Source organism: Tetrao urogallus (assembly GCF_951394365.1).
Source record: "Tetrao urogallus genome assembly, chromosome: 5".
Taxonomy (NCBI): Eukaryota; Metazoa; Chordata; class Aves; order Galliformes; family Phasianidae; genus Tetrao; species Tetrao urogallus.
In genome coordinates, this window is record NC_136818.1 from 17,608,341 (window position 1) to 17,631,262 (window position 22,922).

The 22,922-nt window shown below is 38.0% G+C and overlaps 1 protein-coding gene across 1 annotated transcript in view; it reads right to left on the minus strand.

Moving 5' to 3' along the window:
• Nucleotides 1-367: 367 nt before the first annotated feature.
• PLPPR5 (phospholipid phosphatase related 5) overlaps nt 368-22,922 on the minus strand; it is a gene marked incomplete at both ends in the record, with an annotated part of 40,963 nt that continues 18,408 nt past the window's right edge. Inside the window, 5 exons of the mRNA XM_079536122.1 lie at nt 368-400; nt 7,771-7,890; nt 9,872-10,048; nt 17,578-17,828; nt 20,146-20,278. Coding sequence (XP_079392248.1) covers nt 368-400; nt 7,771-7,890; nt 9,872-10,048; nt 17,578-17,828; nt 20,146-20,278 — 714 coding nt within the window. The remainder of the gene's footprint in view (nt 401-7,770; nt 7,891-9,871; nt 10,049-17,577; nt 17,829-20,145; nt 20,279-22,922) is intronic.

Consider the following 22,922-nt stretch of genomic DNA (forward strand, 5'->3'; position numbering starts at 1 on the left):
TGCTGAATTAAAAATGCAGATTTTAAAAATCAATTTCAAATCAAAGTATGGAGTACTACTGGAATAGGTACATGAACCATTAAAAAACAACAAGAAGCCAAAATAGAGGGTAGTGTCAGATAAAGGTAATTAGTGCTTAGTTCGTCCCATTCCATCAAAAAGTAAACAGTTAATATTTTTGCTAGAAAGTAAAGTGACGTTCTAATATTTAAGAAATCTTCAAAATGTAGGTATCATTTTAACGATGTAAAAATCAAGTCAGAAAGAGGACTTTAAAAATTTCTTGATTTTGTTACACTGCAATTATCGTGAGTGGGCTGTGAAAAGAGATGAAGTCCAATGGAGTGAATATACCTCAGCGTCAACATCATGTGACTTCTGCAAAGGCCGTGATGTGGTTCTACAAGTTAAAGGAAAAACAAAGAAATAAAAACCCAGAAACCACACATGTAGACATCAGTCACCACTGTGAAAACTGTCGCATCTTCTGTGTTAGTGACAGCCTCATACCTGCCATGTATTGCAGACAAAGGTAAATAAAGCTGGGTTTCACTGTAGTGCTCTCACTCAATTCCACAGCAAATTCTTGTCAAATGCTGGATGACTGTATATGTAACTGTACTGAAGAAAGCACTAAGATGTAAGGGTTCAACAATATTTTAGTTTTATATGTATTTTTTAAATAATGTGAAAAATTGAACTTGCTGTAATTTTATTCCTCTCTTACTCGCAGTTCAAAGCAAAATGCCTAGAAATGGACAGTTTCTAGCATAATATTCTATTTTGGTATTAAAACAATTTTAATGCTGTATGTTTTTTAAAAAGATGAATTGCTCCCTGTGAGTTTGATGGCATAGAAGCAAGTAGTGACATGGGAGGGACAATTAAATGGCATTCAGCAGTTGAGAACTTGAGTTCCAAATTTGTTCTTCTGAATCACTAGTGTCCTCTTCACCTGCAATGCTAGCCTCCTGTTTCCTTCACCAGAACAATCCTTATGAACACAAACATGTCTCAGGATACTACACAGAACTCTATGCAGTAAAACTGCAGAATCCTAGAGAATTCTGCTACTTTTTCTTGCTCTAACTTAAGCAAATGCCTCTGTTGACATTTCAGAGGAAGAGACTCGAATGTAATAGAGAAGGTCTGTGCCAGCTGAAGAGAAGGCAGGGACTAGGTAAATCCTAGAGAGTGGGATGCATCTCCATTTTCTTGCTTAAGGGAAGTTGCTCTAAGTCCTTCAGCAACTCTCTTACCACACACCATAGAAAGTGCTGGAGGGAAACAGTGGCCACCACAGAAGTTTGTTTCTTAGTTCTTCTTTAAACTGCCTGGATATTTGTCTGCCTTCAAAGAGCCGGAGGAAAGAAAATGAGCATCTTCAATTTTCACATTACAGAAAGGAATCTCTCCTCCACATACCTTCCCATGGCCGTATAAGTTATAGGATGAGCATTTTTTTTCTTTTTCTTCCTTTGTATTGAGCTCTAGCAACGTCCTTGCTGCATTTTGTGACAGCCTCAATAGGTGAGGAACACCAAACCATATGTATCTATGTACTTTTTTTCCAAAACATAACTTTCCTTTTTTAAAATAAGCAGCAATGATTAAACCATAGCTAGCAGACATTTTTTAAAGTGTGAGGAAAGAAAACAATCAGCATGCAACTTCCTGTGAAAATGTTTTCAGTAAACAATATTAGCCATTAGTCATTGTTTACAGATTTGGATTCTGAAGCATAAAAGCAAATTTAGATTTCCTAATTGGAAAATAAAATACAAGCATCTCAAAGCATTTCAGTTGTTGGTCTGTTTTCAGCAGAGCAAGGAGGATGTACTGGGCAACCTCAATGAGCCTGGAGTTACAGTGAGGCTATTATTAAGTTTGGCATTTTTCATTGTTTAGATCTGAAAATTATCCTGACAACTTAAGTCAGGATCAGACTAAAATTACTCTTCTTTTTTTTAATAAGCAAAATAGTTGAAAAATGTGGAATTGAAGAAAAAATGTGTTTTGGTCATTATTTATTCTAATCAATTATTTCACTTCCTACTACATAATACTCCTTTCTCTAAGCAGCACACGTTTTCCAGTGATGCAGAGAACCAAGTAGTATTTCAAGTGCTATTAACCCAGGGTTTGGTAGCTATTACTTGATAAAGGTGAATGTGGCACTCCTGCCAGCTTTACCTCCAAAATGAGCCGGTCACCATCCTCAGAAGCATATGTAGAACACAGAACAGAATCACACAGGAAAAAAAATCCCCATTCCTCAGTAAATCCTCAGGGAGAAATGCTAAGCTCCCAGTTGGAGAGCAATTGATTTGGACTCTAGTGAAGACTCATGGATTCATTTCCAAGGGATTAAGCAAGACGATGCATAACTAGGTCAAAAGTAATGACTTTCTAATGGTGAGAATCACTGATACTGATTCATGAAACTGTCTGGGTATTCGTGCCTTTTCATATGCTTATACAAAACCATAAACAAACTTTTCTGAGACAATTCACACACATACACACACACACACACACACACACACACACACACACACAAAAAAAACAACAAAATAAAACACCAAGAAAATATCCTTCTTTGAAAAATTTCAGTGTGAGATACTAACCATCACCAGCTGAAGATTCACACAGGTGCAAGAGACAAGCCAAAAAGCATGCACAAGACATTGGGTTCTCAACTCTGTGGTAACCTACAGCACTCAGAAGAAGAGCATGCTGAGGGTCTACTTAGCAGACACAGTTTCACAGACAGACATGTCAGATTTTGTATCGTTTGTTCTAAACCGACAGCATCAGCTTGGTGTCAGCACTGCAAACAAAGCATGCTTCATAACCATGCTCCCTCACCACTAGTAGAAAAATGAAAGTCTAAAAGGCTAAGCCTTAAGTGCAGGTTTCTGGGGGAAGATTATCCATATCCGTATATCTTCTGTTAAAATTTTAATTAATTTCTATTTACAAGCTATTCTAAAATGTTAAAGAATTGAAAAAAAACCCATAGTGAGTTTCTTACTGGTTTGCAACTTTCATAGTATATATTTAATATTTTTAATCTTTTTTTTTTTTTTTTTTTTTCTGTTGTGCACTCATTAATACAATTATAAATATTTGTAACAGTCATCATCTTTAAGATTTTTCCAATTTCAAAAACAGGATTTTGAAAAATTGCCTATAGTCTTTCATACAATGGTGTTTATTAACTCAAAAAATTGTACAGTAGTGCTTCTGGCAAAAAGTAACTATTGATTAGTTACTGCAAAGATCTTCCTGCTCAGTAAAACATATTTTATGCTTTTGCTGAACAAGTCACACTTTTAGAGAAAACAGTGAATTCAAAGTGAAGGTCCTCTTTTAAAAGATTGCAGACCTGCACAGAACGCTGCCAGCGCACTGCATCTGTCTCTGGTTTAAGTCCAGACACAAACACTTCAGTGCGCTCCTTCGCACACACGTTTATTGACTTATGTGCTGGTGGTCTAAACAGTCCATTCCTGAGATCCAGGAGAAGAATCTAATGAGGTGTGCTTTGAGGGAGCTTTGTTGCAAGGGATCTTCTTGGTTGTTACTAACTCTTTGATTCTTTAATCACATGCATATTGGAGGGGTCACTCTGAATATATTGTTCCTTTTTCTATGCTTAAATACAATTCTATTTGAAAGTTAGATATTGTGATCACAGTTTGCATTCAAAAACAAATGCAAAAAAAACCAAAATGCAAACAAAAACAAAAATTTCTTTTATAATCCCCTAATATAAATAGATTGAATCAGAAGAATAGGACATGAATGCCAACTGAAGTGTTTAACACTGGAACAAAATTGTTTAGAGTCTTTTTGTGTTGAAACACAACATTGTCTCCTTTAACACACTCTATTGTTAAAGAGAACCAATATGACCCCAGAAATCAGAAAATCAGCCCACAAGCTCATGTCAGCACATGGGCTCTAGTCAAGCTGTGCTGGAAACACACGCACATACTAAAACACAACCGGTATGGATATCTGTGTACTCTTATGGATGTCAACACAACAGTATTTGGATACTTCTGAACTAAAATATCTTAGATCAGCAGAATTAGACACAAGTCTTCTCCCCAGTTCTCTCCTAGCACAATGACCTAAAACATCTTTGCGTTTTGCATTCAGCCTGCAAGCTTGGTGACAAGGCATCTTATTGGTATGAGAGCCATCAAGAAGGTTGCATTGAAAGAAATTCCAAATACTCACCATCAATAAAACCTGAAACCATGCTTCAGAAAAATGGGAAAAAAGGAAAAAAGGAAAAAAAAAAAAAAAAAAAAAAAAAAAAAAAAAAAAAAAAAAAGGGCAAACTAAACCACCACTACCACAGCTGACCGATCTGTGAAGGTAAAGACTGCAAACTACCTGTTTGCAGTCTCAGTCAGCTAGAGAGCCAGTCCCACCGTTGAAACACAAGCAACCTCACTGCAACAAAGAACTGCGTTTGGGGACATGGCTTGGACATTGCCAATAGAAGAAACAATGCAAAGGAATGCCAGGCAGAGGCTCTGGAGATGAATTCTGCTCAACAGCTAAACAGAGCAGTGTGCAAATAATACTGAGCAGATGCAGAGCCCTGGTGATCAGACATAGAAAACATCCCATAGGAGATGAACTACAGTGCCTATCCTAATTCAACACTTTCTTCTAAAACCTCTATAACCTATTCCATCTACTGCATCAGTTCTTCCTCAAATGCTCCATATTTCCTTTGTATTTGATTTTTCAAAGCTACAATATCTCCATAAATAGTCTAGCAGGGTCAGCAGCCATTACAAGACATGTACCAGCCCTCTGTAAATCCTGCCCAATTTCAGGTGACTTCAAGCATGAAATAATAAGTGTGACTCCCCCTCAAAAGAGGAAAAAAGTCTGTGACTGTATTGGTTGAACTTCAAAGTTTTCTGAGTGCCACCCAGAATATTCTTATTTCCCAGGAACTCTTGCAACAGAAAAAAAAAAAAAAAAAAAAAAAAAAAAGTAAAGAAAGAAAGAAAAAAAAAAACCTTGACTGCCTTGATTGTGGTTGCAAGTGGGCCTCCCATCTGCAGCAGAGTGCCAGCTGACTGAAACACAAATTGCCTTAAAAGAGATGATGAAGGTCAGAGACAGAAGAGAAAAAGGAACAGATGGGTGAGTGATGAGGTTTCTTGGCTTTCACTCTTTTCATTAATTCTAAGGATGAATGTAGTTAAGGTGAAAGTAATAAGTCTGAAGTCTGCACTGCTGAGCCAGCTCTGCCAAGGTACTTCCAGGAGACACTCTGCAACTTTCTTTTATTTGAGTGCATAAGATGTGGGTACCTCTGCAGAACAACTTAATCATCTGCATACACTGCAATTGAACAAGTGGCATGCAAACAGCGATCTACTCTTGTCATTAACCAGCAGAATATAAAATTCAGAATGCTCCAAGTACACGTATTCCTGCTTGAGCGTACTTCATAGATGATTCCTGACCTCCTCCAGAACTCAGACAGTGAAAGCACAGAGAGCATACCAAGCACATTCATTCTTCAGCAGGAAAACAGCACTGCAACAGATGAGTAGCAGACCTTGAAACACAAAATGAGGTGCTTCCAGGTCTGTTTGATGGACCATGTGCTTATTCATTTATGAGTGATTTTCAAACAAAATAGCAAAGAGAGAGGTCCCATCTGGTATGCATTTCTAATGAAGTTACTGTTTAGGGCAGCAACTTTGAATTGCTAACTCCCAAATGCCCATATTGTTATTTTAAAATACTGGTAAGAGAGGAGCAGCTCTGCTTCATCCCAAAACTGTTTTAGCCTGTGACTTCAGCCCTAACTTTGGTTAGTCTTAACTCTTAGTAGCTAATTTATGATAGGCTAATATAGTATTAATATAGCTAATAGTAGCTAATTTATGAAGGCTGTTTTTAATATTGGCACAGAAGCTCTCAGACTGAGAATAGAGAAAAGCAAATATAAAATAAGCCAAATAGAACTGTTTATGAATTCAGGCTCTATAACTAGAACAGCACCAGCTGAGAAGCAGCAAAAAGTAATTTGCACATGGTTAGAGTAGGTAAAAGACAAGTAGCACGCAAATCATCCAGCGCCTCTCTCCAGAGGAAAATAAAGAACAAAAATAAGAATACAGTTAAAAAGCAAAGACCAACTTATGAATTCTTGAAGTGGCAGCAGTTAATTGAGATGGCTCAGTTTAGACTCTACTTCCACATAAGTATTATTCCTAGTGCCTTTTATTTAATAGGTTCTGGCTTCTGTACAAATCTTTAGACCAGACATTTAAACAAATAAACATCTCACCACCTGCAGCACTCAGATAAGAGCAGATTTTTCATCAATTATTTGCTAATTCCAGTTCAAGCTTTCCGTAGGCGGAAACAGAAGAAAAGCATTTCTGAAATAGTGCACATACTCATCCTCCCATTTCATCTTCTCGGTCTGGAGAGAACAAAGACTTTGCAACAGAAGGAAAGATGAATCTATACACTAAGATCTCATCAACTATAACACCTTGCTGGCACTTCCCTCCCTGATTTAAGTGAGAAGTCCCATGACAGCAAAGAGCTATCCTCCGCTATCACAGGAGCCAAGAGAGTTCAGAAGGAAAGACTCCCATTCATATAGTAAGAGTTCTGGCAAGTTCACAAACGTTATTTTTGCAGCCTCCCTCCCATTGCTTTCCCCACATTATTTCAGCTTTCCTGGACCTAGGATTTGGAAAAGAAAACAGTTTGTCATGGATGAGAAAGTGTCAGATTAGGTAGAAACACTGAGGTTTTAATTCTCAGGATAAAAATAAAATAAATTTCAGCAGCCAAACACTAGAGCTCTTATAAGCAGAATTTGCAGAGAATGTACACTTTTGATCTATGATGGCTTTTGAGCTACACAAACGGTTTTTACTGTAGGAAAGCCTAGCACATAAATAAGACATGCTTATTAACATGGTATGTCCTAAGCCAACTGACATCTTGTTTGTTCTGACATTTTACAGAGAGTTTACTGAATGGATTATTTTGAAGATACACATTCATCATCTAAATGCTTGTTCTTGTTCAAGCAAATGATACTGTGACCTCCTTGTGACAAAACATCAGTAGAAGTAGCTTAGACACATTTGGTTCAAAAAGACATGTTGGATTATCCTGAAAAGAAATCTTTCCCCCCAAGCAAATAAATAAAAAACCTACTGCTGGCAGCAATTTCAGTAAAAGACAACTTCTGCCCATTTCAAGTGACAAGCATAGACTAGGAAGTGGTTAAAAACATTTATTCTTACAATTGGTAGGAGAAAATGTCAGCAGTAACACCAATTTAAAAGAATGCCATAGAAACACACTTTTGGTAACTTAAAATGTTTAGGATTGTTTACTATCTTCAAGCATGGGTATAACAAAAGAGATTTTAATAAGTAATGATGGAAAGTGATTATAAATTAACACTGCTTTAAAACTTTGCTTGTAGTTCTAACTTTACTTCCGGTAAAAATGCCTGAAATGTTCTCTTTATTTGGATATTACCTTTTTTCAGTGACTGCTTGCTCTCAGTATTATTTAGACAGAACCTTGCCTAACACTTACATCATCTTTGCAAAGCCATTTTTTTTTACTAGTAGAAACAAAAACAAAACATTTAATCACACGGCAGTAGTTACTCATGCCTAAGAGACTACTGCTAGCATGCTGAAGTACAAAATCATATTTTTTTATAACATTTTTAAGAAAGTGAGACATTACCTTTTCTAAAGGGCTTTCTACTCGAGGTATGCTGATCATGGGCATCTGGGCCAGATTATCCGTATGAGAATGTTCATGTTCTGGCTGACGTCCCCTGAAATTATTTACCACGCAAACAACCTAGAAGGGATTAGAAGACAAACAGAATTGCTAAGGAACAACTGAGCTTTGATCCTGACACCCACAATTAGGCAGAACTGACACTAGCTTTAGTCACTGCTTACAGCAAAAATATACAAATGTGAAGTTCATGTTTTATAGGAAACAATTAATATGACAAAACAAAAGATTTTTAAGCAGTTTTTTTATACATGCATCATCCAAGAACAAGAAAGCTCTCTTATCTAAAAGCAAATCCATTACCCAATCTAAATAATATAATACTAATTATCATCAGTGTCATGAATCAATGCCACAGAAGCAGAGAATCAGGGGCTGGACAGGACCTCTAGAAATCATCCTGCAGGTTCCCTACAGTAGGTCACACAGGTAGGCATCCAGGCAGGTTTTGAATATCTCCAAAAAGAAACCCCACAACCTCTCTAGGCAACCTGTTCCAGTGCTCCATCACCCTCAGAGTAAAGACTTGTTTCAGTTTGGGTCCATTATCCTCGTCCTGTCACTAGGTAGCACCAGAAAGAGCCTGGCCCCATCCAATTCACTGCATCTTTTTGTTATTTATCAGCATTAATAAGATCCCCACTCAATCTTCTCTTCTGCAGGCTGAACAGCCCCAGGACTCAGTCTTTCCTTATAAGGGAATGATGTCCATGGTATGTATGAAATATGTGACAATCTTATGCTTCTAGAAAGGGCTAATGCCATGTAAGTTTTGACCAGCAAAGAATTTCTCAAGCAGAGTAAGAAAGGGAGGACAAGAAGGCAAGAATTGTGCCCAGGTTTGAACTAAACTAAACTTGCTCAGGCCAGCAGCAGTGTAGCAGTGAGACTCACACAGGCATTTAGGAAAGTGGCATACAATGTTCTTTTGCTTGGGGAGGGGAAGGGGGTTCTACTAATTAAGACACTCAACTAAGGCAGTTTTTTCCAATTATATTGTCTTTAAAACACAACTAAATTTGATGCCATTCTACTTAGAGAAGTTTATGCAGAACACACCAAAAAATATAAGAAAAAGTTCTGGAACAGACTTCTTGTCTACTCTCTTTTCTTTCATGACTTTAGGACAAAAACATAATACAAAAAACTTAAGAGCACGCAACCAAATACTACACCAGGACACCTTGTGTGGAAAGGAACGTTTGGAAACACAAGCAAGTGTGTTTTAAAAGAGACTTAAAGCTGCCTTCACATTTATCAGATGAGTGAAAAAGTCCACCTCAGCCATCCCTGTGCAAGCTTGAGATTTAAGATCTTGAGATCCCAGAATCAATATCAAAAGTATTTTCACAGGGAAAAAAATCAGTTATTTTTAGTACTAATACAAGCTGCCAGGCAGACAAACTAGAGACAGTAAACAGCAACGACTACATTATGCTGCAGTTTTACACTGAAGTTATTGGTGAAGGTGATTAATACATTAGTGGCAGCCTTCTGACGCAGACACTGGTCATTAATAATTAGGATTACAGATTCAGTACTGGAACACGACTCCAGAAAAATGAGAAGACTAAACAAGAATTTTTGACTGGATAAAATGGAATTTCAATTTAAACTTGAATTACTATGAAAAAAAAAATAATAAATAAATCAGAGGGGGCTACTTTAAAGCCAGAAAATAAACGCTACTCATTCTTTGATCAGTGTAGGCATCCCTCTACTGCATGTAATGCTTTAAAATATGAATAGTTATTATTCTAAGAAATATGCGCTTGTTTAATGTGGGGCTTAATGTAAAATAAATTAGTGGATGAAGCTCTACAGTTTGGCTTATAAGGGAATCAAAATAGACAATCTGATCAATTCTTTTTTTGATTCAACATTTCTGAGTGTACATAAATATACCTAAGGAAACTGATAATTAAACAAAACAGAAACACCTCATGGACATTCGAAAAGTCAAGTCTACCAACATGGGTTAGGAGATACAAACTAATATATTGATATTTTTCAAAAAATAAAGTGACAAATACACACTTACCAAAAACACTGCTATAGATATTCCAATTATAAATCCTGCTATTACATCTGACCAGTGATTTCGATACTCTGCTACTCTGTTGATTCCAGTAAGGAAAGCCAAGCACATTAGGCCCAAACACAGAACAGGTTTTGCAAGCCTTGTTCCTCTGGCTTTTACCGTGCTGGTGATGTACATCTGAAAATCAGAAAAGAAGCAAGTTTAATACCAATGTATAATACATCCCACTAACTGGTGAACAGAATATTAGAGAAATATTAGAGATTTAAATAGACTATGCATCTTGGGGTTTGTATTTATTTATTTATTCGACAACCCTATCATATCAAGCTATTTATTTATGCAGAGATGTAAATAGAGGGACTAATTTTTCACTGCCTAGTGTTGGCAGTAATAGAAAAAACCCTGTCCTGACAGGGGCTACATCAGACCCTTAGTTTTATTAGTAAATATCTTTCCTCCTCACATGTAGCTTCTCCATGTGATTAGCTTGAGACTTACCAAATGTAGTGAAAAGTGAACTAGATGTCAATATCTGCTTTTAAAAATGAAATGTGGCACTTTCAACAAGTGCTTGACCAATACGTCCCCATACTTCTCAGAGGCTATCTGAGGATATTTAGTACCAATTCCCCACAGTACCCAAAACCAATCCTAGTGTAGGAGTTTTTTATACATCCTCCAAGAAACTGAGATCTCTACCTCTGCCCTGCTTGCAGTCTTATGGTCTACAAGTACTACTGGATTAAATGCAATGCATGGAGGTGCAGCAGCTCTTCTGCGACACGGTTAGGTGCACAAGCTCTGACAGGCCAATGGAGGAAATGAATTTCAAAACTCTGAACTTCCATTCTCTTGTTTATATTCAATATTGACATTAAGGGTGCTTTAAAATTCCACCCTGAAAAATAGCACTTCAACTGAATAGGCTTTTGAGGAAAATTAGTATTTACATTCCACAGCATCTGCAGCTAACCCACTGAAGTCCTTAAGCTTCATGTTTAGGTAAAGTACTATCGTTCTAAAAAATGAAGAACTGAAGTTTCTTCGTGAGGTTTCCCTTGAAACTCACAGTCTGTAGTGTCACCATTTTGAACCTGAAAGGTGAAACAGATGAGTCTGCACTAACTGGTAGCTCCTTGGTTAACAGGCAACCCTTTGTACTGTCTGAAATTTCACCTGAATTTGCTCAGCAACAAGTTATGCATTAGTGCAATAATTTAGTGAAGGATTAGCTACACTCACAGTAAATCAATCAAATGAAATGAAGGAAGCACCGGTCAGAGCATGCCTGCAAAGAACATCTGCCAGCTGTTTTGTTCAAAACACTAAAGAAATATTCATGGCAGAAAGAAAGAATCACAGTGTAACCAGGTAACTTGAAATCACAGCAGCATACTGCAACACATCACCAATGTACCTCATGCAATGAACACCTTTCCAATAGTGCAGACAGAGCAAGGTTTTAAAAAGAGAGATTAATTCTTTATTTCCAACACATATTTCTCCTTTCTCTTACTAGCTCATTTAAGACACAGTATTTCTCCCATTGCTTTTACCTTTGCTCCTTACAGTTTAGCAAACTCTTCTCGGTGAGTTACATGGAATGCTGACAAGATGAATTCAAATCTCACTTCCACTGTTTTAGTCCACTTTTTTTTTTTTCAAGCTACAGAGCAGCCTGTGCTGAGTTTACTCAGCAGCTTTCCGTGCCAATGTCCTTCCAGATACTACCACCATTACACTCATTAATGCTATATGTTAGAACATCTGGTGCTCAATAAAACATTTTGAATAGGCAGCAAGATCATCAAGTCTGACACACTGTTTGGGTGAAGGTGACTGTCAGTGGCAGTAGGCTATCCTGCATGAAATCCTGTTTTAGGGTAAGCAAAATCAAAATGAATATTGAGAAGGAAAAATCAACTGATAAGAAATTGTTAGTTTATTTCAGGCAGGTAGTAGCAATGTGTCTCAGTTATTTATAACAACTAGTCATCACCTAAGATGCTAAATTTTTATGAAGTTAAAATGCATTGCAATGCAAACACTAGTAATTGATTCTTCAATATTTCAGTCAAACTTCAACATTTTTAATACAAAACTAAACTGAAGAGTACTCTGCAGAAAATTCTTTGAACCATTTTTTAGAGTCAAGATCATCCTTCAAATCCTTATTTAAACAAAGCACTCAGAAAGCAGAAACAACTGCAGAAACTCCTGCTGCTGACTAACAAAGACTCCCATGTGCCAAGTCCCTTCCTATACACATAGTCAAGATTGCCATGTTCAGTTCATTATTAACAATAATCAGAGGGTTCTGACAGCATAGATTACTTTTTAATTTTTTCTTTAAAGAACAGCCATTGAGATATTAAGGACAGTATTCCACTAAAGGGTCAAGAGAAGTACAGCAAAACTTCTGGAAAAATGTAGCCTGTACTCTTGAAAAGCTCTGCATAAGAAACAGAATTCTGCTAGTCAGGACTTACAGACATCCATTTTTAAACTTACAGCTCAAGTACTATATTAATGCAGTCAGTTGAGTTGAAGTTCTGCACTGCGTTGAAAATGAAATATAATAAAACAGTTTTCTTCTTGATTCTAGAGGAAAAGCAATGCACATACATGCACACATTCAGGAAGTCCCAGAGTCCCATCTTGGTTAGAGTGGAGCTAGTCATCAGGCTGGACACACCAACTAGGAGGAAGGTTAGTTTTCCTATCTGGTTCATTAGACTGAGTTCCCAGGGTATGGGGAGGAAGATGTCCTCCATGCTTGCTGTTTTGGTCCTCCATGAAGCAGATGGTTGGGGGAAACTGACAAAGGGACAAACCAGTCTGTTAGTGGGCAGAGAACAATGACTCATGAAGTGGCAAGTGGAAAGGAGATTGGTGCCTGTATACTGATTCCTCCCAGGCAGAGCTCCAAATACACATTTCCAAGTTTTGTTTTGCTTGTATAATTTAGTAGCAAGAAATATAAGTCGTAACTTATACACCTTCCACCTTAGAAGTGCACAGATTTCAACATCCCTCATCATAGGTACAGGAAAAGAGATATTCAGAGATCAAAAAGATGAAAAAGTAGGAGGTGTAGTGGACTGCAGATTACAAGCAAATTAAATCTTTAGTCAGAATCCTGCCTGACATTGTAAAAGCTCTTCAGGTCCCTTAATTAGTAACTATTGGGTAAATTATTACCAGAGCAAAGAACAGTCCTATTCTCATTTTATTTGAGCCATACTGCAACCAAAAATGCTCACTGATGATTTATTTGTTGTTCTTTTGAGGCTTTCTCCTTTTTCTTTCATATGTTTTGCAGTAACTATTGATAACATCAAGCAAACTTGGGTTTCAAAGTCAAGACTGTGGATTGGAAAAAGGAAAAAAAACTTTTAGAAATGCTGGAATTCACTGTAAATTGTCCCACAAAGAGTTTTTTACAGATGCAACTTGAAACAACTGGAGGAGACAGAGATTCTCCGATGTATCAAGACCGTAAGATCATCAAACTATTACCAAGAACTGATTCAGGCTACAGAGGTTATTATCTTGAGCAACTGAATTGTTACAAAGAACTGATTGACAAGAAATCTCCAGTGGTCTTTAGGTAAATCTCTGGAACAAAATTTTAATGTTTATTTGCTATCCAATCCGAAGCAATCAATGCATCCATTAGATGAAGACCATTATATATGCTGTACAATCAGTGTCAGTGGATACTTTTGCTCACTGAGACACAGACAGTGAAAAGAAAATCCCTGAAAAGCAGCCAAAAGAATTCTTTAATCTTTAACTTATTAAAACAAAAAACAAAAAAACAACAAAGCAAATTCTATACGATGATTCTCTCAAGTCTCAACACTCAAAGCCTATCAAGAGAGACTCACCACGCCACTGTCACCTACCCACTGAGTGGGACCCATAAAGAAGCTTCAAGAACAAGGTCTTCACAGATTACATGAAACCTCAAGACTCAAAGACCGGATCAAGGAGAGACACTAGGCAGTGGCATGTTACCAACACTGTGACCCAGAATGCCTTGATGTCTTTTCCCAGTGACTTAGAAACACACTGAACAGCAAGGGTGATACAGCAGCATGCTAGAAGACAGAACCTTGCCAAGCAGAAGATCAAGATCTCAACAAAAGCTCTGCATATAGGGAGGTATTATTTGTCAGCTGTATTTGCTAGCCCTGCTTGAGATTGTAATTGCAGCCTGCACATCTAAGGACTATGTTAATTATCAAAACATAAAACCTTCTCCTCTATCATTACAAATCTAAAGCAAGTCTAAAATGTATTTGATAGAACCAAGTTCAAAAGCTGCGCTTCAGATAGGTCAGCTGTCAATTCTTCTTATCCAACGCAGCAAGAAAATGCAAAGTTTTGTATGATTAATTAGAATTTATTTTAAACTACAGCTAGCAATGAACAATCCCCTATATTTGTAACATCAAAGGACAACTGTTAGTCACTAGTCTCATATTGAATCCATGGGAATAGATTGACTACATCTTCACAGATCACTTTGAAATCCTACCAATAGAAAGACTCATGACTTCTCATTTCTGAGTGTTCGTTGTTGGGGAAAAGACAAACAAAACCATTCATGCAAATATATACACAATTTCCTAAATTCAAAATGTATCTCTAATCATCCAGGCTATGTTAGCTTATGCATCTTGAAATGTAGCTTATACAGTTATATCAATTTAATGAATTTGGAGTATCTGCCTTAATATCCACATCAGCAGATGCTGTACCAACTGAGAAACTGCAATGCTGATAAGAAGTGAATGCTGATTGCACTGAATTTAGTAATCCAACTCTAGCTCATTCACACACAAAGGAGACTTAAGATTAGCTGAATAATCAGCTAAGGAGATATCCAGATAACAGCCATTTTGGGTAGAGATTTTGAAACATATTTATGGTAGTTCATTTTGAAGTTTCAGGTATGCAAGGGATAAATTAACCTGCAAGTCTTAAGAAAATAAGTTATGAATCATTGGAAGCATTCACATTTGGATAGGGTAGAGAAAAAAACCTAAGCACATTGCTGCCATTTATCATTTCAGTTGTTAAGCCTTTCTTGATAGGTACTCAGAAAAGCAATGGAAGCAAATGCTAGAGAGGTCTAAATATTAGCAGTATAATTGTTCACAAAAGCCTGTACTTCCAGCAGGAAGGGAATTCAGAGTTACCATAGCAGCCACCCACTCACAAAAGAGGGGAGGAGTGAAAAAGGAAGGCTTAAGAACTTAGATGAAAAAGCTGTTGCTAACAAGATGCTGGGTGCACATCGCCTATTTGTATCTTTAAGCTGGTTTTGGTGTGTGCACAGCTGGCTGAAATGTCCAAGAAAGATTCTGTAAAAATCTCACCCTCTCACCCAAACATTTCTGTTAAACAAAATGAAAGCACACTTTGTATCAGAAATTATATGCTTATGAAGTACTAGCTGAGTAGTATATGAAGGTCTTTATGTCCATGCTCTCAATAACTTTTGTACCAGTGTTCATACAAAGACTGGGCTACTGTTTAAACATTCTACTTCAGTGAATAATGATGAGAAAGTTGTTATTCAGAGCCAACTTTCCCAATAAACATCATGACACTGTAAGGACATGACCCTAGATAATGGAACATTGCATTTCTCTGCCTGGTGTGTAACAAACAATATTTTTAGCAGCAACAGTGCAACTGGATTTGAAAAAAAAACAAAAAAAGACTGCCAATATTGCATCAAGGACCTAAATGTGTAGGCTAGCAGTCAGCAGATACATCACAGTAATTAGTTCTTCAGGCAGCCTACAAGAACAACTCATCAGTCCTGTCAGCAGTTTACAGTGCTTTAGTTAAATGATGACACTGTCATGCATCACAGTGATACACTAATGATACAGGATATATCCTTTTCTGCTGTTACTGAAAGACTATAAAGTCATGAAACAGATCACACCAGCTTCCAGTTTTGATGTTAACTGATTATTGATCACAGACAACGTAAGTTTTGCATAAAGCACTGTAGCTGTAACAAAAGCCACGACACTAGGTATTAAGTCTTAGTAATTGCCTACTTGTTCTTTTTAAAATGTGTCAATACTGTTTTCCTTTCTGCTCTGCAGTGCTGAACAGTTGGCTTCCTTCAGTTTTCTGTGACTCATGGCAACAGTGGAAATCCAACTTTACAGATGGATGAGAAAAATAGGAACAATTAAAATGTAGAATGCTGAACATTTTCTAAAATAGTTTGCACCAAATTTGGATGTACAGTTCAGCGAAGCAAAGCCTCAAATATCTGCCAAATAAAGATGATACTATTAGCAGTCTTACATTTACCACAAGTTAGAACAGAATACTATTGCTCGTCTCTAATTTGCAGCTAACACCTTCCTGAGCTAATTGTTAATCTAAATCTCCAAGAAAGCATTGCCCACAAGGAACTTAAAGTAAACGCTACTATCAGGGATGCAGATTTTAAGCACTGGCACTGAAACCATACCCAGAAGCATGGTGTTGGTGCACTGCCACATATCAAGTATCAGCTGGCATGTATCAGTTTCCAGATCAAACAAAGATTAAAAGTCAGCTCATTAAATATGTATGTTAAAAACTGATGAACACTCACATGTGTCTACATACATATGCAGGCACACACACACCACTATTCACATGCAGAAGGAATTGAAGGGCTGACTCCTGAAATTACCAGAGGCATACACTTGCCCTACTCCCCACTGACACCATGAAGGAAACCTTGGGCCCTTCCAGTGGGCTATAAAGACCTGTGGATGCAGGCCCAGGTCAGCTGGAAAATTTCCACAAGGGTGCTCCAAGGAAAATTTGGTAAAGAACACGTGCTGCTGCTTGCAGATGGAACAACCTGCACTCCAGACTAAGCCAGAGAACACTGCACCAAGCTACCTGAGCAAGGTTCATTCCTACTGCTCTCACTTCTGAACTACCTCAGCAGCAGCTCTCATGCCACCCAGCAAACAGCAGTTTATCCCAGCCCTACTCATCAGTCATTGTGACAAAGAAGAGAGGGAAGAAAGGTTGGATTGTCTTGTAGCCCACTTAAATGCAGAATCAGAGCCAAACTCACTGCAAGAGAACTGCAGTACCTATAGATATCAGTTCTGGTATCTGTGGATATACATGGTTCCTCAGGAAACTTGTAGAGATCAGACATTTGCGTATGCCCAGTCTTCTGCTTTACCCCACCAACAAATACTGCCACATGCAATTCCACTAATTTGAACTGGGTTAAAACAGAGGAAGAGACTACTACCAGTTGGTTACAGACAATCTTTTCCCCCTTCCCTTTGCCATACAACAGAGCCTTCTCCTTCTCCCTGGAAACAAGGAAAAATAAACTGAAAACCTGGTTATCCTAAGTTTATAACCGTTCCTGAACAATTTATCCTCTCTCAGCATGGCCCTAAACCTTTTTTTTTTTTTTTTTTTTTTTAAGCTTTTAAGGCTTACTACACCTGCAAAGATAAGTACACATGTAATTGTCAGAATTAAGTCCAATGAACCAAATTCTCAAAGCTTTCACAGTAACACATAGAAGGATTATATGCATAAAATTGGTCAATAGCTGTCTTACCTTCCCTCCATTCTTCCCCTTCCAAATAGTTTGAGTCAATATTCTCTCAAAAATACAGTGGTATTAAACAGTACAATATACTTACAGCCAGATACATAGCTGCATATATGCTTAGAGCTGCTTCTTTGGATGGGAATGTCTTTCTGGCTTTCATGATAAGGTCTGGGTTTCCAGTACAGGCATGTGCACTACTGATGAACTGTGTGTACTGTTTACATCCAAGTGCTGTATAGTTGGGTTTACAAAGTGCAAGAAAATGTGGTGCAAGATTCCCTGTTACTACTTGTCCAGCATTTACAAAGATGTCCGTAGCAAACAGTCCAAACGCGTAAATTCCTAAAGAGGGAAACAAAGAGTTAAATTTCCTGACAATTTCAGTCCAGGACAACATATTATATTATTTATCACAGTAATAAATCAGCTCCCTTCATTTAAGAATGTGAGCCATCCTCAAGCACAAGACAAGACTATACCCTCAGGATCCTTGATGATTTTGGAGATGATATCTTCCTATCCAATGGCAGAAGCAACACTGCAATATACCCACACTCTTGATTCTGTCTCCATTCTTCAGAGGAGTACACTCATCTTTCATGAAAAAGCCTGCTTTCCTGGTCCCTTAGCCATGCATGCCCAGCTATCTGGGGCAGTTAGCCAAACATCTAGCCTTTGTCCATGTTCACCTAACAGAAATAACAGAGGTAAATTCTCCACCCTATAGCCCTGTTTCAAAGCCAAAGAAGTCAAGCACACTGAATGGTGAAGTAACTTGAAAAGTCATTGCACATACCGGACAAACATTTTCCTTTCTCTCTCAGCTGTAAGTTTGAGTACTGAATAATTTAATATTGCCATGCACAAGTTGTCTTTATCTGTCTGCTATTGGGTGCATCTCTATGCATGACACGTTAATCATAATATCAACACAGTGAGTTAAAGATCCTTATATTCAAGGAGCTACTTATACTAACTCTCTTTTTTTTATAAGACATATCAGCAAAGCATTAAGCATGTGTATTTGTTCATAAGAATAAAAATGCATTTATCTGATTAGTGGGAAAAAAAAAGCAAAAATAGATACATCCTATTTTGATGTCTCTTTCTATTTTTTTGGAAGCAGAAATCAAACTCTGGAAGAAAATACAACCACAGCAACCACCATGACTGGGAAGCCAAATCAGCAGACACATTCAAACTCCACCTTAGCTACAGGATTCCTGGATTCCATAGGCAGATCAGTTTGCCTTTTCCCTAGTTCAACTCTACAGCTAGCTGTGAGTATAATGTGAATTCTGTCAGCTCCCAATTCCTGTAGCACCATGAGGATAAGGACATTAATGGATGCACACCACAGCAGATGTGATACCGCAGAAGCACGTGCATCTTTCAAGGCCAGTTTTTCTCCATCTGCAAAGCTGGAGGCCCAAGAATGGTTCCTGGGATTCTGTCTGATCAGCAATGTCACACTGGTTGATTCACCATAAGTAGCTCGACAGTAATGAGCACTGGCCTGTACCCAGCCCAGGTGCTGTGCAGGATGGCCCTCCAGCAAGCCCCAGAGTGTATGCAGACGCACAACAGGCAGCCACATCAGTTCTGTGAGAGTAACATGAAGCGACACCTCGGCTGGTGCAACAGTGCAGAAGCCCTACTCATCCCTGCTCTACCCTAGCTTCACTTTTGTGAGCAAGGAGAGCCCACCAGGTGGACTCTGGCCACACACAAGCCCTGTACAGAGAAATAGGAGCAGGAGGAGCTCCTCAGTACGACTGCCCACATAACTCCAGCTCTATGCAGGGCAGTTTCCCACTCAGTGACTCCAGAACTCCCGTGTGACAGTAAGCTACTGCACTGGCAGACAGCATCACGGCTATGGCACACGCACAGCACGCACAGACCCAGCTGCAGCCCTCCCTCCCCCGCACGGGGGCACACGGGATGAGCTGCCCTGCAGCTTTGCTCCCCAGCTGCTGCCCTCAGATACAGCCAACAGGGAGAAACACACAGCAGACAAATGGAGTCTGGCTGCGACATCCTTGCACATACTAAAAAGCAGCATCTGTGAGTATTTAGCAGACATTCTGAGAGGTGGTACTTCCCCCTCCAAAATACATTTACTATGAAATAAGTAGAAAGCACAACATCTCAAATTTAGTGAAGTCAGGGGAGGTGGGTTTTACAGCTGACCTCAGTGGTTTTCATACAGTTATCTATTATAGATTACAATACATGCTCCAGGCTAAGAAAGTACCTAAACTAGGCAGGCTTTGAAAACACACAATTATACACTGATGTCCTCAGCTTTGGCTGCTGTATGTGTGCACAGCCAAAAGAGAACTGTTAACCATATATTTGGTGTAAAGATACTTCCCCTCTCCATCTCCCACTAGTCAAGGCCTGCTGGTTGCTTTTTTTTTTTCCCCCTCTCTTGTGATCCCAAGTTTTTCCGTTCTTAGTACTGTTTCTGCAAAGTGATTTTTGTTTCTTCCAAGACATTTAATTCGCTGTCCAAAAGGAAAGAATTCATTGCACCCAAGTTAGGACTATACATGAAACACTGTAGTGTTATCTGAATAGTTTCTCCAGGTCAAACTTAAGACATATTTAATCACCTTCAGCATTCAGAAAATGAAAACATTAATTTTGCTCATACCAAGGAATCTGATGGTTCTGCGCACCAGTGGATTTATATAACAACAGTCTCCAGTTAATATTGTTTTTTCTTGATTTTCAAAATCCTTTGTAGCTAACTGTAGACAAAACACTGCGGTTTCTCCAACGATAATCTTAGGGGGAGGAGAAAAAGGGGAGAGAAATGGTACATCAGATTACAGTAAATAAAATATACTAACATTACAGAGTTGTCTATCTCATCTTAAGGAAACAAACCAAAACAAAACAAAAGACAACATAAGTGAACCAAGTTCTGTATGATAATCTTCTTATGAGGCAAATAGGTCATATGACCCTCTTTACTTTATTTGCACTAAGAGAGCTTGAAATCAACATAACATAGCCTAGTTTTCAGGATGAGAAGAAAAACAAAGAAAGGTATTAGTTCAAGAAAAACAAACTGCATAACACACAGGATGGGAATGAAAGTAAGGGCCAATCCTGGAAGATGCTCAGCACTTCCCCTCATAGCTCTCACTGACATTCAGCATTTCACAAAGGTGGACTCTAGATTTTGGAACACAGAGAAAACATTCACAGCAGAGCTCATGCCCACGCTGAAGGAATGCTTTGCCAGAAAGTACTCTACAGGGTTTGATTCATAGTTTGCTAACTAAATTTATTAAGTCTGACTTTAATTATTTTGTCTATAGCTCATACATGTTACACTTAGGGAAAATTAAAAGGGCTCACAAATAAGAAAACAAAAATGTAGATAGTGAATGTAAAATACTCCCTATAAGACATGTATTTACCTGTGGAAGAAAATGTGACTCCTAATTTACTTACGACAGTTATTCTATTCAGCTCTAATACCAACTACAAACTGTAAACATGTATTAAGTCAATGATGTTGAAGCTTTAGTGCAAGTAGAACATGTATGATTGAAAGTGGCATAGAAGAATCACTGTATTTCAACATTCATTCACTGCAGAACTTAAAAGAAAGGTATTTTCTCTCTTCAATATGAAAAGTAGCAAATATTATTGATACATAAGGTACGTAACACTTGGATAATCAGGAACGACAACCAGCAAATTAAAGCCTTGAACAAACTCAAGAAATTACACAAACTCAAGAAATATTGTTGTCAAATCAGACAACCACCTAGGTCTTCCTAAACTTTTTACTAAAAAGAAATTATAAAATTTGCCATGTATTACTATAGATCTGAACAGTTCTACACACAGCACCGCACAAAACAAAGAACACACAGTAAAACAGTTTAAGGAAAATGGCTTCGGCTCATATACACATTTTGTTGTCAACAAGAAGAATGCAAATTAATGGCCTTACTTAAATATTATTAGGTCTATGCAGATGACTTTCAGCTAAATTATGACATACAGAGCAAGGAAGTGTTTCCCATAAATAATGTGGCACAAATAACAAAATAATTCTGCAGTTATGTGTAATGGGCAAAATTCAGTTTGTCACAAAAACACTCATCTATTTCTTCGGACTGGTTTCAGATCACTGTGGCCTCTTTAGATAAAACAGAAATGTGAGCAGCTGATCCAATAAGTAACCACTTTACTACAATGAAAGAAAATTTTCAGCATACTGAAGTACAATTCCTTCATCTGTTTTTAATTAACAGACTCTCAGCATGCTTATGAAACATCACCCAATCTTGAATTCAAGTTTATCAAAGTTGTGACAACAATAAGGAGTCAGCTCGATGACTCCCACAGGTCTCATGAGAAATGCAACAAAACAAAACTAAAAAACAATTCAAATGCAATTTATAAAGATGAAGAACACATAGGTTTTTCTGGTGAGTCACACCAACTCCATTCTTTCTTCTGGAATAATTAAACATCCAGGCCTAGGTAACCCGAACATTCTGTATTTATCTGATTTTTTTTTTTTCCCAAATCTAATAATTTCAGTAAAATTACTGCTTATTTCCAGACTCGAGGAAAAAGCAGAATCCAGCATATATATGTGATTTGTAAGGGCTGCTCCAAAGCTAATGTCTCCTATTTTATTATGTTGGACCACAAAATCATAGGCAGAAGTTGGTGGGATGGCTTCAAAGATGGAATCTTCCCACCAATATTCTACATTTTGTTGTCATGTGACAGATGACAACAGAGGGGTAGAGTTGGAACATGAAGCAAAGCTGTGCCACTGAATTCCTCCATGCACAAAAAATGGCCATCACCATTCATGTATGCCTGCTGAACATTTACAGAGATCAAACAGTAAATGTGAGCACAGTGAAGCAGTGGGTGCTGCGTTTCAGCAGTGGCAACAGTGATGTGAAAAATGAGCTGTGTTCCAGATGGCCATGCACAGCTGTCACACCATTAAATGAAGAGCATCTCAATCAGTTCATCTGGGCAAATCAGAGGATTATAGCCAGGCAACCATGCACAGAGCTGAATATCAGTTTTAATGTGTTGGAAACAATGGTGGAAACATTGGAATATCACAAATGTTCACAAAGGAACAGAAAGAACACAGTATACAAATAGGTCAGGACCTATTGAACCAACATCAGGCTGAAGGTGACAGTTTCCTGGATTGCATCATTTCCAGCAACAAGATGTGGTGTCACCATGAGCTGGAGTTAAAATGGCAGTTCTATGGAGTGGTAAATATGGATTCCCCATCAAAGTTGAAGACGCAGCCCTCAGTGGATAAAGTGACGTGCACTGTCTTTTGGAATGGGAAAGGCGTGATCTGTCTGGATTTTCTGTAATCCTGACAAACCATTAACTCTGCTACATCGCAACACTGACTAAGCTGAA